General features: G+C 36.1%; 1 protein-coding gene across 8 annotated transcripts in view; it reads left to right on the top strand.

Moving 5' to 3' along the window:
* SRS2 (P-loop containing nucleoside triphosphate hydrolases superfamily protein) overlaps positions 1–15,787 on the top strand; it is a 48,766-nt gene that overhangs the window by 22,143 nt on the left and 10,836 nt on the right. For 7 of the 8 annotated variants that reach the window (XR_011081964.2, XR_011081963.2, XR_011081962.2 and 4 more), the window contains exons 16-24: positions 6,546–6,596; positions 6,989–7,066; positions 8,281–8,487; positions 8,565–8,603; positions 9,428–9,499; positions 9,601–9,687; positions 9,756–9,812; positions 14,773–14,984; positions 15,088–15,181. Coding sequence is in view for 5 of the 8 variants with exons in the window: in XM_068620734.2 (XP_068476835.1) it covers positions 6,546–6,596; positions 6,989–7,066; positions 8,281–8,487; positions 8,565–8,603; positions 9,428–9,499; positions 9,601–9,687; positions 9,756–9,812; positions 14,773–14,984; positions 15,088–15,181 (897 nt within the window). In the remaining 3 variants the exon portion in view is untranslated. Of the gene's footprint in view, positions 1–6,545; positions 6,597–6,988; positions 7,067–7,689; positions 7,879–8,280; positions 8,488–8,564; positions 8,604–9,427; positions 9,500–9,600; positions 9,688–9,755; positions 9,813–14,772; positions 14,985–15,087; positions 15,182–15,787 lie in introns of those variants that run through there. The other variant, XM_090304632.1, reaches the window with a different exon arrangement.

Here is a 15,787-nt window from a genome sequence, read left to right as displayed (position 1 = left end):
TTTGTTCGATCATGTTGAACTGGATTGTGTGCAATATTGATAGCAGACTTATTATCACACACCAAACCCATAGGAGCTTCATATTTTATTTTTAGGTCATCAAGTATGATCTCCATCCATAAAAGTTCTCACACTCCTTGAGCCATGGCTCTAAATTCTGCCTTTGCATTTGATCTTGCAACTACATTTTGCTTCTTGCTCCTCCACGTCACCTGATTTCCACCCAAGAACATGCAGTAGCCTGTGGTGGATCTCCTATCAACAATCGATCCTGCATAGTCAGCATCAGTATATACTTTCATTGATAAGTTTTCCCCCTTTTTGAATAGCAATCCTTTTCCTGGAGAGGCTTTTAAGTACTGAATAATTTTATCTACTGCCTGCAAGTGTCTTTCTCTTGGATCATGCATAAATTGGCTAACCACACTAATTGCATAGGCTATGTCTGGCCTAGTGTGTGATAGATAAATGAGTTTTCCCACAAGTCTTTGATATTGTGTCTTCTCCACTTTTGGGTTTTCTTCATCATTCCCAATCCTATGATTTTGCTCTATTGGCACTCCAGTGGGCTTACAACCCAACTTACCAATCTCTTTGAGAAGATCAATGATGTATTTCCTTTGAGAAATAAAGATGCCCTATCTCGAGTAAGCAACCTCTATCCCAAGGAAGTACTTCTGCTTCCCAAGATCCTTCATTTGAAATTGAGCAGCTAGTCTCTCCCTCAAATTTTGTTTTTCAATCTCATCATCACCTGTAATAATCATGTCATCTACATAGACCAAAAGTAGAGTGAGTTTACCATTTTGAGAATGTTTTATAAACAGAGTATGGTCACCTTGGCTTTGTCGGTACCCCAAAGATACCATAGCTTGAGTAAACCTTCCAAACCAAGCACGAGGTGATTGTTTAAGACCATATAGGGCCTTCTTAAGTCTGCACGCCTTATTCCCTTCATTAACAATACCATAACCACGTGGAATCTCCATGTATACTTCTTCCTCCAAGCTTCAATGCAAGAAGGCATTTTTAACATCAAATTGATGCATTGCCCAACCAAAGTGTGCTGCAGGGAGAGAATATTCCTGACTGTATTCATTTTTGCCACTGGAGCAAAAGTCTCCTCATAATTGATCCCATAGGTTTGAGTGTACTTTTTTGCAACCAACCTTGCTTTATACCGATCCAGTGTGCCATCAGACTTATACTTAACTGTGTATATCCACCTACAACCCACTGCTTTCTTATCTTTTGGTCTCTCTACAATCTCCCAAGTCTCATTCCTTTCTAACGCGCTCATTTCTTCATTCATGGCTCGAATCAAATTCTCATCTTTTAAGGCTTCTTGTACCGATGTAGGGATTTTGATAGAATCAATAGCTAAAAGAAAACTCTGGTGCTACATAGAAAGTTTTTCTGTAGACACAAATTGGGATATAGGATATTTGGCCCAAGATCTTTTTTCTTTTCTCAAGGCAATAGGTAAATCATTTAGGTTAGGTTCAAAAGCAGTATTTAAGGTGTCCTCAAGAGTCTCACTGGTATGAGTTCTTACCTCCGGTTCAAACAATTGAAGTTGTTGTTCGACCAGGACGGGTTCTTGTTGCCTTCGCTAATATTGTTTTCCAAAATATTTGTCTTCATTATTCTTCTCTGGTAATGATGTTGGTGAAGGGTCTTTATCATCCTCCCTAAGAATGAAATCCTGCAACAAAGGAAAAGGTGGCAACTCTAGATTCTCAACTTCTTGAATACTTTCCCCTGAAGCTGAGAACTAGGAAAGAAAGTCTCTGTTTCATGAAAGGTAACATCTTTGGAAACATAAACTTTACGACTTTGAGGGTGATAACATTTGTACCCCTTTTTGTTGGGGGCATAACCAATGAAGACACATTTGATGGCACGAGGATCTAACTTACCCCGATAAGGACTATGAACATGGACAAAAGCAGGACAACCAAAGACACGATTCTGAAGACTAGTCAACATGGGAATAGAAGGATAGAATGTGGTCATAACCTGAATAGGAGTAACACCCTCTAGAACCCGAGAGGGTAATCTATTAATCAAATAAGTGGCAGTCAGGACTGCTTCCCCCCAATAAGATCTAGGAACAGATGTTTGGAAAAGTAAAGCTCGAGTAACCTCAAAGAGATGACGATTTTTCCTTTCAGCAACCCCATTTTGTTGAGGAGTGTCCACACAGGTTAATTCATGAACAACTCCATTTTCCTGAAGGAACTTGGAAAAGTTTTGGTTCACATATTCTCTTCCATTATCAGAACGCAATCTCTTAATTGGACTTTCAAATTGTGTTTGAATCATTCTGTAAAACTTTACAAACAGGTGAAAAACTTCAGACTTATCTTTCATGAGAAATATCTAGGTAACCTGAGTACAATCATCAATAAATGAAACAAACCATTTTGCACCCGAGATATTAGGAATAGGTGAAGGTCCCCACACATCTGAATGAATAAGATCAAAAGGTTTAGAACTTTTATTACCATTGGGAGGAAAAGTTGTCCGATGGTGTTTAGCAAACTGACGAACATCACAATGAAATGACTCAGCAGACACTTTTGTAAATAAAACAGGAAATAAGGACTTTAGGGTACTAAAGGCAGGATGACCAAGACGTTTGTGTTCAAGCCATATCTGAGAGGATGACCAAGATTCACGACCTTGCTAGAGATTAGAAGTGTGTGCCTGTAGTCTAGCACACTTTTTATTTTCTTCATGCTGTAAATAATATAACTCGGCCTGCTCTTTAGCAATTCCAATAGTCTTCCCCGTGGCAAGATCCTGAAAAACACAATGGGAAGGGAAAAATACCACTGTACAATTTAAATCTTGGGTAACTTTTTGAATAGACAAGAGGTGATTGGATAATTTGGGAACATGAAGCACATTTTTTAAAGGAAATGAAGGTTGAAGGTGAATGTTACCACAACCATTAACGGGGGTAGTGGAACCATTAGCAACAGTAATATATGGGTTACCAGATAAAGCAGTGTAGGATGAAAAAGAAGAGTAATGAGGTGTCATATGATCAGTAGCACCAGAGTCTATAATCCAGATATTTTCAGTACTAGAAGCATTAAAGGATAAAAAACTTGAACTCTTACCACTCATAGTGAATGAACAATAGCTAGATGACTTACTAAGGGAGTCCATGAGAGCTCAAAACCAACTGAGTTTTTCAGATTGGCAAAATTGATCCAGTTCAAAAAAAATCCACCGAAAAAAATTTTCCGGTGGCGGTTTCCGGCGAACGGCGGGAGTTTCCGGTGATCAGCGTCGGCGGCGGTGGTCGGCGACAGCGGTCAATGGCAGTGGCAGTTGTTGGGTCTATTAGTGTCTAAGTTCAAGAGGGGAGGGGTGAATTGAGCTTATAAAATTTTCGCAAGAACACACAATTTTTAAGTATTCCAGAGGCAAAAAGAACAGATTGTTTTTACATGAAACAGATTGATTCTTCAGAGCAGTCTTGGCACAATTTGAATTTTGTTCAATGTAAAATTGTGATCAACAGAGAAATATGACAGAACCAGATCAGCTTAATATAGTGAGGATGAAGGATACAACTATGCTTAGAAATCAACCAAAAATTTACACAACACTAGATTTCAAGAAGTATGATCCTTTCTTAGGTTTTAATGAATGGTCAGTTTGTTCACAATTCACTTAAACCATTATATGCAGCAACCTTGTTTATGATCAGAAAACTTTAACAAATCAGGAAGAACAGTTTTCACTTAACCCAGAATTAACAGATTCAATTTAAAAAGAACAGATTTAGTTCTTGACAGAATTAAGCAAAAACCAGAAAAGAGTGCAGGGATGAGAATACAAGGTACACACGTTTTTATACTGGTTCACTCATACAGAGCTACATCCAGTCTCACCTTACCCCAAGGTGGAATTCACTAAAAACAGTGCCAAACACTTACAAAACCAGCAGTTCTTGAACACTACAAGAACAACACACACAATGCTGAAAAACCCTATTTCAGCACACCTTGCACTCCAAGAAACCCTATCAAGGAGTGACTAACACTTATACCTTTACAAAACAGAATAAAGGAAAGATTACACCTGAAAAGAAGATGCAAGAACTCAAAAACAGTAGTTCAATTTGCTGCAGAACTGCACCAGCACCTTCACCAAGATCAAAGGTTTCCTAGAACAAGCACACTTGAAAATCTCTTTGGAAAACCTTTCAAAAACTCTTTCAATCCTTCTTCTCACATGGGAATTGTTTGATCTCTGTCAAAAGCGTAATTCCTCAGCACTTATTCATGTGAGAGAGACTTTTCTTTATATAGAAAACAGTTTCTAACTTCTTTTCAAAAAACAGTTGAAAAACAGTTAAGAAAACAACAGATTCATTTTTGAACTTAACAGATTTATTTTGTGAAAACTGCCAACTCAGCTTAACAGAAATAACTGTCTGAGTGATACCTTTGGTGCCCTAACTAACTTGTGAAAAACCTTTCAGCTCACCAAAGAATAAACATGTTCTTTCACAGTAAAACAGATTAAAGTATAACACACAGGTCAGCTAAGCTTAACTGAAATAACGACCTGAGCTTTCCCTTGGTGCCTTAACAGAAATTTAGAAAAGCCTTTTAACAGAGAAGAAATAAACAGATTCTTTCTCCATAAAACAGATTTATTTGTGTACTGTTTTAAAACTGTTAAAGACATTTTAAAAAGCTTTTCAAAAACTATTTAACAAAAGCCTTTTTAACAGAGAAGAAATAAACAGATTCTTTCTCCATAAAACAGATTTATTTGTGTACTGTTTTAAAAACTGTTAAGAACATTTTAAAAAGCTTTTCAAAAACCATTTAACCACATCATGTGCTTGATCTAGACTTGGTTAGGCATCTAGGCTAGGTTATACAGCAAAAGGCAATCATACACACTTACAAGCCTAATACCAAATGAATCTAAAAACCTATTACAATCTTCAAAGCACTCAAGCCATTTTCTTCATCAAACACACATCAAGCCTTGGTGGGGAAGAAGCTTCCTCCAGCTTCAACAGCAGTAACAGTCAATGGTGCAAGGTGGTGGTGGTGGTCAATGGAGAAAAGATAAGTAAAATAAAAAAGTTGCAGCAATGAAGGCTGCTAAAAAAATATTGCAGAAGCAGAGTCTCCCAGATCAGGAGCTCTGATACCATATTGCGAAGTGGACTTTAAGCCTAACTCAACCCCATAAAATCGGCTCATAGGGTTGAGGTTTGCACCCACTTATATACAATGAAAGACTCTAATCTCTAGGCAATGTGGGATCTCCAACACACCCCCTCACGCCGAGACTGCCAACTCGTGCGTGGGACTATATATTATGGGTGGTCCGATAGCGGGTGACACGATAGGCCCAACACAAACACTCACTAGGATAGGCTTGAAAATGGCTCTGATACCAAGTGGAAAGAAATAGATGAAATATATTTCTAAGCTGTATTACAAATGTGATTACAGTCTCTATTTATAGACTGTTTTACAACCTAATTAAGGAAAGAAATAATAGGTAATGAAAGCCAGAAATAATGGGTGTTTAAAGCTGTACAAATCAAATAAAATCAAATCACTAACAAATCTGTCCTAATAAATATAAAATGGAATATGCACTTAATTATAACTTAATTCTCCTGATTATGCAACAATTACTTTTATTGATAATTATTGGATATTTTTTGGTTGTTTTTAATGAAAAATTGTTCTGAGACGTTTTCTATATTCCAATCTTTTTACAATGAAATTAAAAATTCAATTTGGAGTTTTGTTCGGAACTTGCGCAGTGATAATGCCCATAAGTATCGTTCTTATTCTTTTAAAAATTTTATGGCTTCTCATAGTATTCTGTTAGGTAGGAAACTAAGGACAGTCCTTGGAGGGTGTATCATAGAAGTAAAGTTTAAAATAAGGGATAAGGGGGTTAGTTAGTTGTTATGGGGGGTCTTTAAATAAAGACCAACCTGTTGTGAGGAGAGTATTAGGTATAACAGTATTAACTGTAGAGGTTAGCTGATTTGTTGTGTAAAGTTGACAGGATCAAGCCTGTGTGAAAGGAGCTATACACCTTTGTAATTCTTTTGTGAGTTCTGAAAAGTGCTGGAATAAACCAGAGTTTTCTTTCTTTTTACTGTGTTCGTGAGGGAGTCTTTGTTTTTCTTTTTGGGAACCTAACATATTCATCATCAAATCTCATTTGCTTATAAACCTCAACAATATGGTGCGGTTGAGCGCAAGAATAGATATCTTGTTGAAATAAATTGCACAATTTTAATCCATGATAAGGTGTCTCAACGTTTTTGGAGTGATGTTGTTCTTAGTGCGTGTTATCTCATTAATCGCATGCCTATTGCTTCATGTTACTAATTTACTAGGTTGTTGTACTACCTTTATTTTTCAAGTAGTTATTGCTTTTCTTCTGAACTTTTTAAGAGAGGATGCTTCATCAGCATGTTTGTTTTTCTCCTCTTCCTTAATAGTAATTTACTCGAGGCTATATTTATATTTATTTGACAGGAAAAATCAATCTCAGCTGTCATAACTTCTGTTGCAAACATGATACCCGAGGTTTGTCTTGCATCTTACTTGGAATCTTTTCTCTAATATCCTTTTAGTCCATGAGTTATTGCATTTTCTTAAAGTGGTACAATCAATTTGCTTACTGTTGTTTGAACGGTTTTTGTTTATTTTTAATTATATTTATTGCTCTATCTGTATGAAACATTCTTGTGTGTATGTGTCAATCATACAATTGTATTAGTGGACTACCTAGCATTTTATTTAAGATTTCTTGCTTTTGTTTTTAGATAAATATGAAGATACATTAATTTAATTTTGACCTACGTTTTAATGAATTTGAGAATAGGCACATAGTTTTTTTATCAAAATATTTCTTAAAAATACAATGTCATATTCTTCAATATCTATTTAATTATTATTCCATGAATTATGAATTTCAGAAATACCTTCTTGAGCAACGAGCAATTACTGATGTTGATGGAGGGACATTCCTCAATGAAGACTACGACATCAGATCTGTAAGTTTTCGATGCAAAAGGAAACATAGATTACCATTAGAGATTGTTGTGTTAGGAAAAAAATGGTTGTTGTGTTAGTAATGTATATATATTGAAAACATCAATAATTTTTTTATTTTGTAGTAATTATTGTGTATGTTTTTGCTCTTTTACTTGTAGTTGTAGTTGGACTCTTGCGTTATACTCGTTCTACATATTACTCACGTGCCCTTGTACTGCGCTTTAAATAATTTTGGGTCTATTCATTTTCAAAAGCATGGCCCCGCTCTTAGATCCTTTTCTCCCTCTTACACATGGTATTAGTTATTGGGGTAGAAGCCTAAAGTTAAAGTTATCGTTTTTCTCATACTAAGGTATTTGTTAAACGAGAGAAATTATAGACAATAGTAAGCTGAAATAATGTGTCTGAATACACAATGGATGTGGGTTTGTATATACTGTATTGTGTTAATTATACATGAATAAAATATATTCTGTTTCCTCTAAACTACACATTACATGTCTAAAAATGCAATTTTTCAATTAATACAAAGTATTTTATTTTCATTATGAACACTCAGTCTCTAGCTACAACAATATAAATCATATGCACTAAGTTCGTTGCATTTATTGCCAATTCTCAGACCCTTCAAGGTCTTGGTGAAGACATTTCTCAATTGGTCACTAGAGTTAACAGAGCTTGTGGCAGTATCTCATGACTCGATCATCTTCCTAGTGAATGACAATTAACCTTAATATACTTGGTACTCGAATGAAATATTGGATTAGAGACAATAGGTGAGGCTGCTTATCACAGGTCAAAAGTTATTTGTGTAGTCTCTTCAAAATCGAGCTCTTTGAGAAGTTTTCTGGTCCCGTAAGTTCGCAAGTTACTAAATCATATATGTTCTGCTTCAGCATGTGATCTCACTACACTATTTTGCTTCTTACTTTTCCAAGATACCAAGTTTCTCCAATCAATACACAATACCCAGTAGCAGTTCACCTATCAGTTTGTGAACTGATCCAATCTACATTTGAGTAGCTTAAATATCCAACCGAGCATGTACCCTTTCTTCATAAATGAGGCCTCAGCTGTTGGCATAAAATGTTTGAAGGAACATATTGTTCTAAATTTTATAATTTTAAGTATAACTTTGTATTCTTCTTTTGTGTTAAATTCATTTTGACCTAGACCTTGTTCATCCATGGTTTGGATTACACCTTTTCTTCAGGTTCTCCAATACCTGTTAGACGATGTCTCTGAGTTTCTATCCACTAAATTAGTTGAGGTAAAAGGGGAAAGGGAAATATCAGAAGATAAGGGCTGCACTTTTGTCTTAAAAGCATTCATTGATTATTTATTTGAATGTGAGAGAAAAAATTTTCGTGATCGGAGGAGGGACAATGAGAACTCCGTGACACTGACTACCATTCATCAGGTACCCGTCTCACTTGCTTAGCATCTAATTGAGTTTAGCTCAATGATAATGAAGGTTTTAGTTTTTTTTACCTGCAGGCAAAAGGTTTAGAGTGGGATGTTGTCTTCATTGTTAAGGTATGTGATTGCTCTTTGTCAAGCTCTTAAGCAAGTAGAGGGATATGTGATTTCTTATGTTTCTCGGAAATATATGATCAGATTTTTATGCTCCATTTTTCATCGTAACCTTGGATGCCTATATGGCTATATTTATACCTCAATAAACTGCAACATGACCATGCTGCTTATTGGAAGTCAGTGAGTCAGCATACTCGGGAAAAGGTGCACCAAAAAGACTTTTTTTCCCTTTCAGAAATTAATTGGAGATTGAGTTAAACAATTATCAATTTGTTGCAGTTTGGTACAAGACGAACACATCTTTGTTGTCACCTGAATCTTGATATTCGATTACCTTTTTCATATCTTGCCGTGTTTGGCATATTCTTTTGTTGTTATTTAAAAAGTTTAAGTTATTTTTTGTCTTTGATCCTTTAACAATTTATTGACCGACATTTTAACCTGGTTATCTGCAACAAGTCCTTGCAACTGCTCATTGGAAGTCACTAACTGATATTAAATTAGTAGTTAAATATTGTGTAAAAAGTTAATTAGGTTTCTTGTATATTTGTTTTTAACTACACCCAATGGTGTTGTATGGTTTATGCAGCCTACCTCACCTAGTAAGATTTACTATTCTGGTTAATGTTTTGAAGTTAACAAAGTGTCATAGTTTTGAAGATTGAGGAGTTTATCTTTATTGTGCTTTCACTTTTGTTGTTTGACTACCTTGTGTAGCGGGATGATAGTTCCTTGTTTTGTTCAACTAGTTACTACAAAAAGTTATGAATTACCTTTGTTTTTTGGCTGTGTTTCCTTCACTGATATTTTGTTGTATCAAATAGGCAAATGACTCTGAGATCCCTCTGTTACACAATTTCAAGGGTACTCTAAAGGACACTGCAGCCTTGGTTGAGGTACATTGTTATTGTTTTTTAGTTGGATGGATTATTTATGTGTTCATCTGTCTTTGACTGCATTCTTTAAATTATGATTCTAATTATTATGTCACTCCTAGGAAGAACGACGCTTATTGTATGTTGCAATGACTCGTGCTCGGCAGAAGCTTTTTATTCTTCATGTATTGATGGACTCAAACTGGCAGGTATGTTCAGTATAATTTTAAATTCAACTTTTTAATTGTCGGCTTTTGCTAATTCTTTGCATTTCTAGATGCTTCAACCGTCAAGATTTTTGAAAGAAATCCCTCATCATCTCATTGAAATTCAGGTATTTTTGCCTTATTATAAATTATTGACTATCAAACTATATTAGAATACTTGTTTTGAAATACTTATCCTTTTTGTTGTCTTGATCCGCTCTAAAACCATGACCAGCATAATGGTTAACACCAACTTAAATGACCTTTAGCTTGACAAGCTTACGGGTCACACTGAAAGAGGAATGCTTGCTCTAACAAATAAAAAAACGAGTTAATGAAAATTTGATGGAGTTTTCTATGTATCTCCAATATTTCAAGGATAACAAACACATGTCAATCACTTAATGGAGGTAGCTAGAATTCTTCAAAAAAGTTCTTATGATTTAAATATAATATAAAAGGGTGAGTTCTCAAACAAAGGTATTCAACCATGTCACATAAAGCCCAGTGAATAGTATGTATTGCAATAATTAACAACTCCTGTCCTTATAGTTGCATTATATTCTATACTAAATTTGAATCACCATACTAACCACCACCACTCAAAAGGATGAGGCCTAACAAGTGAAACTTTGGAATCTTCTCTCCTTGAGCTTTTGGATGCTCTTTGCTTTTGCAGTTACATTTCCCAAGAGAAGAAGGAACAAAGAGTTCACATGTTTCCTGAACAATTATAGGAACAAAAAGATATGACAAAGCATAGAAACAGGCATAAATTGTGACAGCTTAATAAATTATAGATAGGATGAGGATTGCAAATTGTTAGATTTCATCTTGAAACCAATTGATATTGTTAGATATTGAGAGATATCTTGGCAATCTTTGGTCTGAAAGTGTTGACAAAGGTGTTGTTTTACTTGTGAGATGCCATGGTGATCACTGCCTGTAAGAACAATGTCATCAACATATACTACAAGATAGATACACCCAGCACTCGAGTGACGATAAAAAACTGAATGATCGCCTTCACTGCGAGTCATACCAAATTGTTGAACAACATTGCTAAATTTTCCAAACCAAGCCCTAGGAGACTGCTTGAGGCCATATAAGGATTTGCGAAGACGACATACCAATCCAGAAGACTCCCCCTGAGCAACAAAACCGGGAGGTTGCTCCATATAAATTTCTTCCTGCAAATCCCCATTAAGAAAAGCATTTTTAACATCCAGTTGATAAAGAGGCCATTGTTGAAGAGCAGCCATAGCTATGAATAAGCGAACAGAGGCCATCTTTGCTACCGGAGAAAGTATCACCATAGTCTAAACCAAAAATTTGGGTATAACCCTTAGCCACAAGACGAGCTTTGAGACGATCAATAGTACCATCAGGACCAACTTTGATAGCAAAAATCCACCTGCAACCAACAACAGATTTCCTAGATGGTAAAGGAACAAGTTCCCAAGTTCCATTATTCTGAAGTGCATTCATTTCATCAAGCATGGCCTGACGCCAACCAGGATGGGCTAAGGCATCACCTACAGATTTTGGAATGGATACAGAAGAAATAGACGAAAGGCAGGTATAAAAGGGTTGAGATAGTCTATATGGTAACTCAAAGCAGTATAATGTGGAGAGGGATTACGAGTAGAACGTATACCTTTACGGATAGCAATAGGAAGATCAGGTTCAACAGTCGAAGGTTCAACTATAGGAGCCGGAGGGGGATGAGGTGTTGGCACCAGAATAGAGTCTGCTGATGGACGATGAGACGGTTGACGACGACTATACACCTGAAGAGTTGGCGGCGGTGGTGAATTGTTAGGTGCACTAGGCACAACAAGAGGAATATTAACTTGATTAGATGAAGAAATTGAAGGAGAAGGACAAGACTTAAAGTAAAGGGAAGATTCACTGAAGGTGACATCTGCTGAAATAAAATAACGGTTTAAAGACGGTGAGAAACATTTATATCCTTTTTGTGATCTAGTGAACCCTAAAAAGACACATTTGTGTGACTTAGGAGATAATTTATCAAGACCAGGACTAAAATTATGAACAAAACATGTGGACCCAAAAACTTTGGGAGGTAAAGAGTGGAGAGGGTCATGTGGGAATAAAATAGAATGAGGAATTTTGTTATCTAAAACTGAAGATGGCATGCGATTAATGAGATAACATGCACTAAGAACAGCATCACCCCAAAAACGCCGAGGAACATCACCATGGATTAAAATAGTACGAGTTGTTTCAACAAGATGTCTATTCTTGCGCTCAGCTACCCCATTTTGTTGAGGTGTATAAGCACATGAAGTTTGATGAAGAATACCATGAGAAGTCATAAAATTTTTAAAAGAATGAGAAAGATACTCACGTCCATTATCACTGCGCAAAATTCGGATGGAAATTCCAAATTGATTTTTAATTTCATTGTAAAATATTTGAAATATAGAAAACAACTCAGAACGGTTTTTCATTAAAAATACCCAAGTACATCTTGAATAATCATCAATAAAAGTAACAAAATACTGAAATCCTAAATTAGACTTAATACGACTTGGTCCCCAAATGTCAGAGTGAACTAAGGCAAAAGGAGATGAAGCACGTTGTGAGACACTACGAGGAAAAGAACTACGAATGTGTTTCCCTAACTGACACGACTCACCTGAACAAGCTGTTGCTTCTTGGCAAGACTAGGATGACCCAATCGAGCATGAATGAGAGATGGAGAATCCATAATTGTGCCAACATGTGCAGAGATCTGTAGTTGATAAAGTCCATGAGACTCACATCCGGTGCCAATCATCCGTCCCGAACTCCGGTCCTGTAAAGTAACAGAATCTTTGGTAAAAGAAATAACACAGTCAAGGGAACGAGTGAGACGACTAATGGATAATAAGTTAAATGGAGACCCAGGGACATAAAGAACATTATCAATAGATAAAGATGAAAAAAGATTAATAGTACCAACACCATGTGATGGTACCCTATATTCATTGGCCATGGTAACTGAAGGTAAATAACCTGTAGTAGATAGGGAAGAGAAAAAAGATTTATTACCAGTAATGTGATCAGTGGCACCTGAATCTAGAACCCAAGGGCCATGGGAAGTGGAGTGAGTGAGGCCAACAAAAGATGTACCTGAATGTGCAACAGAAGCCGTGGAACTAGGGTTCTGACGATCCTCATACCATTTAAGAAATTCATTGAAAATAGCAGGCTGCCTTGGGGTATCAATTGAAGTATGGTCCATGGTAGAAGGTTGCACAGGGGCAATTTGAGCAACCGCAACAAATCTAGGAGGACGACCATGTAAGGCATAACATCTGTCAATTTTGTGGCCAAGTTTGCCACAATGGTCACACTTGTGACGCCCTTTGCCCGGCTTGTGAGGCCGAGTACGATCATTATGCTGAGATACTAAAGCAGAAGAGTCATCAACATGAGACGTTATATCAGCGGTGTGTTTACCTGGCACGCGCAAAAGGGTAGAACAAGTGGAAGTAAAATTGGGCACAATAGGAGATCCCAAAATTTGATCACGAACGTGAGAATAATCATCCGGAAGACCATGTAAACCCAATAACATGAAGAACTTGGATCTTTGTTCTAGTTCTTGAGAAGGAGTAGAGGCAGGAGGTAATAACTCATTAAAATCATGAAGAAGAGCATGAAGTTTACCTAGATATTCTGCCATTGTACCATCAAGACGTTTGGGAGCAACAATTGTGAGAAGATTTTGACACACACCATAAAGACGTTGAGTATCATTGGTGTATAATAATTTTGCTTGTTCCCAAACTTCTGAACATGTTTCATAGGTACGAAAAATTTGTTTTAAAGATGAGTGAATGGTCGATTTGATAACAATGCATAATTGAGCATCAATTTTCGACCAACGAACAACCTCATTTTCAGCAAGAGTAGGATGAGTAAGATGATCAACATAACCTTGACTCTTAAGCCATAATTTAATATCTGATGCCCAAGTGTCATAATTGGTTCCATCCAATTTGTCAATGGAAAGATGAACATTGACGTAATTAGTATAAATAGATGAATCCGGCATAATGATTGAAGAAGAAGCCATAGTGGCAGCGGAAGCGGAAGAAGCCATAAAAGATAAGGACAAATCCAGTCACCGGTTAATTGGCGGGAGCAACAAAGATGAAGGCTCCGACAGCGATTCCGGCGGCGGCTACGGCGAAGGTCCGGCGAAGTTCCGGTGAAGGTCCGGCAAAGGTCCGGAGGCGGGTACGGCGAGACAGTGGGGGTGGTGGCTGGAAAATTCCAGTGAATAGTGGATTCACCAATAAAAATTGAACCCTAAACCCTAAACTCTAACCTTATGCTCTAGATACCATATTAAAGGAAAAGAAAGAATAGGGTAAATTCCTTGTGTATATTGAACACATAGGGTTATGTTTATATAGGAAAAAAGTTTCCTTTCAGATATATAAGTTGTACTTCAAGAATTGAGTAGGTGATGTAGTACTTCTCACCCTCGCCCTAGTGAAGATGGTAGGCGAGCATACCAAATATGCAATTTATTAAGATGAACTATATAGACTTTGATACCATTTTGAACTTGATCTTAAAACTAATTGACATTAAGCGAAGTTGTTCAAAAGATATATAAGCCACATTCCAAGAATTGAGGTAGGCAATGTAGGTTTTCCCAGCACAAATTTAACATATAATATCTCAAATAGCCAAGCCATGGTCTTATAATGGTTTAGCAGAAGAATGAATTATTAAATATTGGTGTTTAACTTCGAAATAATATGTTGATTCTAGAGGAGAGGTTGAATAGAGTTTAAATTTCTTCCACAAATGCTTGGAAAACAGTAAGCAACTGTAGACGATTAATAGATGAAAGCCTATACTTTTAAAAAGGATTTTAATAAAAATAACTATACCAAAACTTGAGTGTAAAGGTTTATCAAAATAGACAGTCTTCAAAAACTGTTCCTTTGTGTTACTTAACCAAATAAATGCCAGTCTTCTTCCTAGCATGTATCTAGGTTATGGGATTATCATATTTATGCTTAAGTATAAAAGAAGTTCAGTGAATTGTATATTCTTGTGTAGGGTGAAATAAATTTACAAGAACTACAGATAAAGCAAGAAGCCCTTCAAAAGGAGCTTACCCATTGTACCACTGACTTGTTGGTAAAAGAGAGACAATCTGAAGCAGATGAGGTCCCTATGCCTCATGAAATACTTAATAATCATGGTAGTGAGACTTCCAATGAGCTTGCGCAATTTGCTGAGGCAAACAATGGAAATGATTTCTTAAGAAGGTTTCTCTAATTCAATAATCATATTACTATTATTTGTCATCGACCTAACCTGTATTTGATTTTGGAATATTAATGTTAATCATTACGTATTATTTTTTTGCAGATTTAGTGTTGAGGACAGATCTATTGTTTCCCATTTATTCCATCAATGGGCCAAAAAGAAAGCATTTCAAGATCCAAAGAGATTGCTTGACAAGGTGATTACTCTGTTGGATCTATCTACATCTCTACCTACCCATTTATCAATTTTGTTGACAACTGCATGTAATTTTATTTTAAAATTAAAGATCAAGATCAGGTAATAGAAATTTGATTAATATTTACTCTAGAATAATTTGATTTTGTTTTTTATTTTCTTCCTATCTTGTCCTTAAATTTTTTATGTAATCATGGTAATTAGGAACTCTCCCAGTCATCTCTGCTTATCTAACTCATCTAATTTTGATCTATCAATATAATGAAAGATCATTAACTGCTCCTAAAATTACACGCACACTTGTACAATACTTGGCATATCAAATGAGAAGACCTTTTTTATGTGAGAGTGAGAGGAACAAATATCATTAAATCAACATACCTTACCATGAGACGGTAAAATAGAAAAATCAGAGTTTAATTTTCATGTTCTATTACTGTTAAGATTTCACTATTGACCAGTTAGAAATCACCCTAAATATAACTTCTAAAGCACTCCTTTCATTTTCAATACAAGTCACATTTTAATACAATTATGTTAAGTGACATTTTAGGTTTTCAGTTAAACATTAAAATTTTCAATCGAATCTCACCCTAAACAAATTATC

Source organism: Phaseolus vulgaris, chromosome 7 (genome assembly GCF_051622355.1).
Source record: "Phaseolus vulgaris cultivar YP4 chromosome 7, ASM5162235v1, whole genome shotgun sequence".
NCBI lineage: Eukaryota > Viridiplantae > Streptophyta > Magnoliopsida > Fabales > Fabaceae > Phaseolus > Phaseolus vulgaris.
This window is presented reverse-complemented; position numbering and strand designations above follow the sequence as displayed.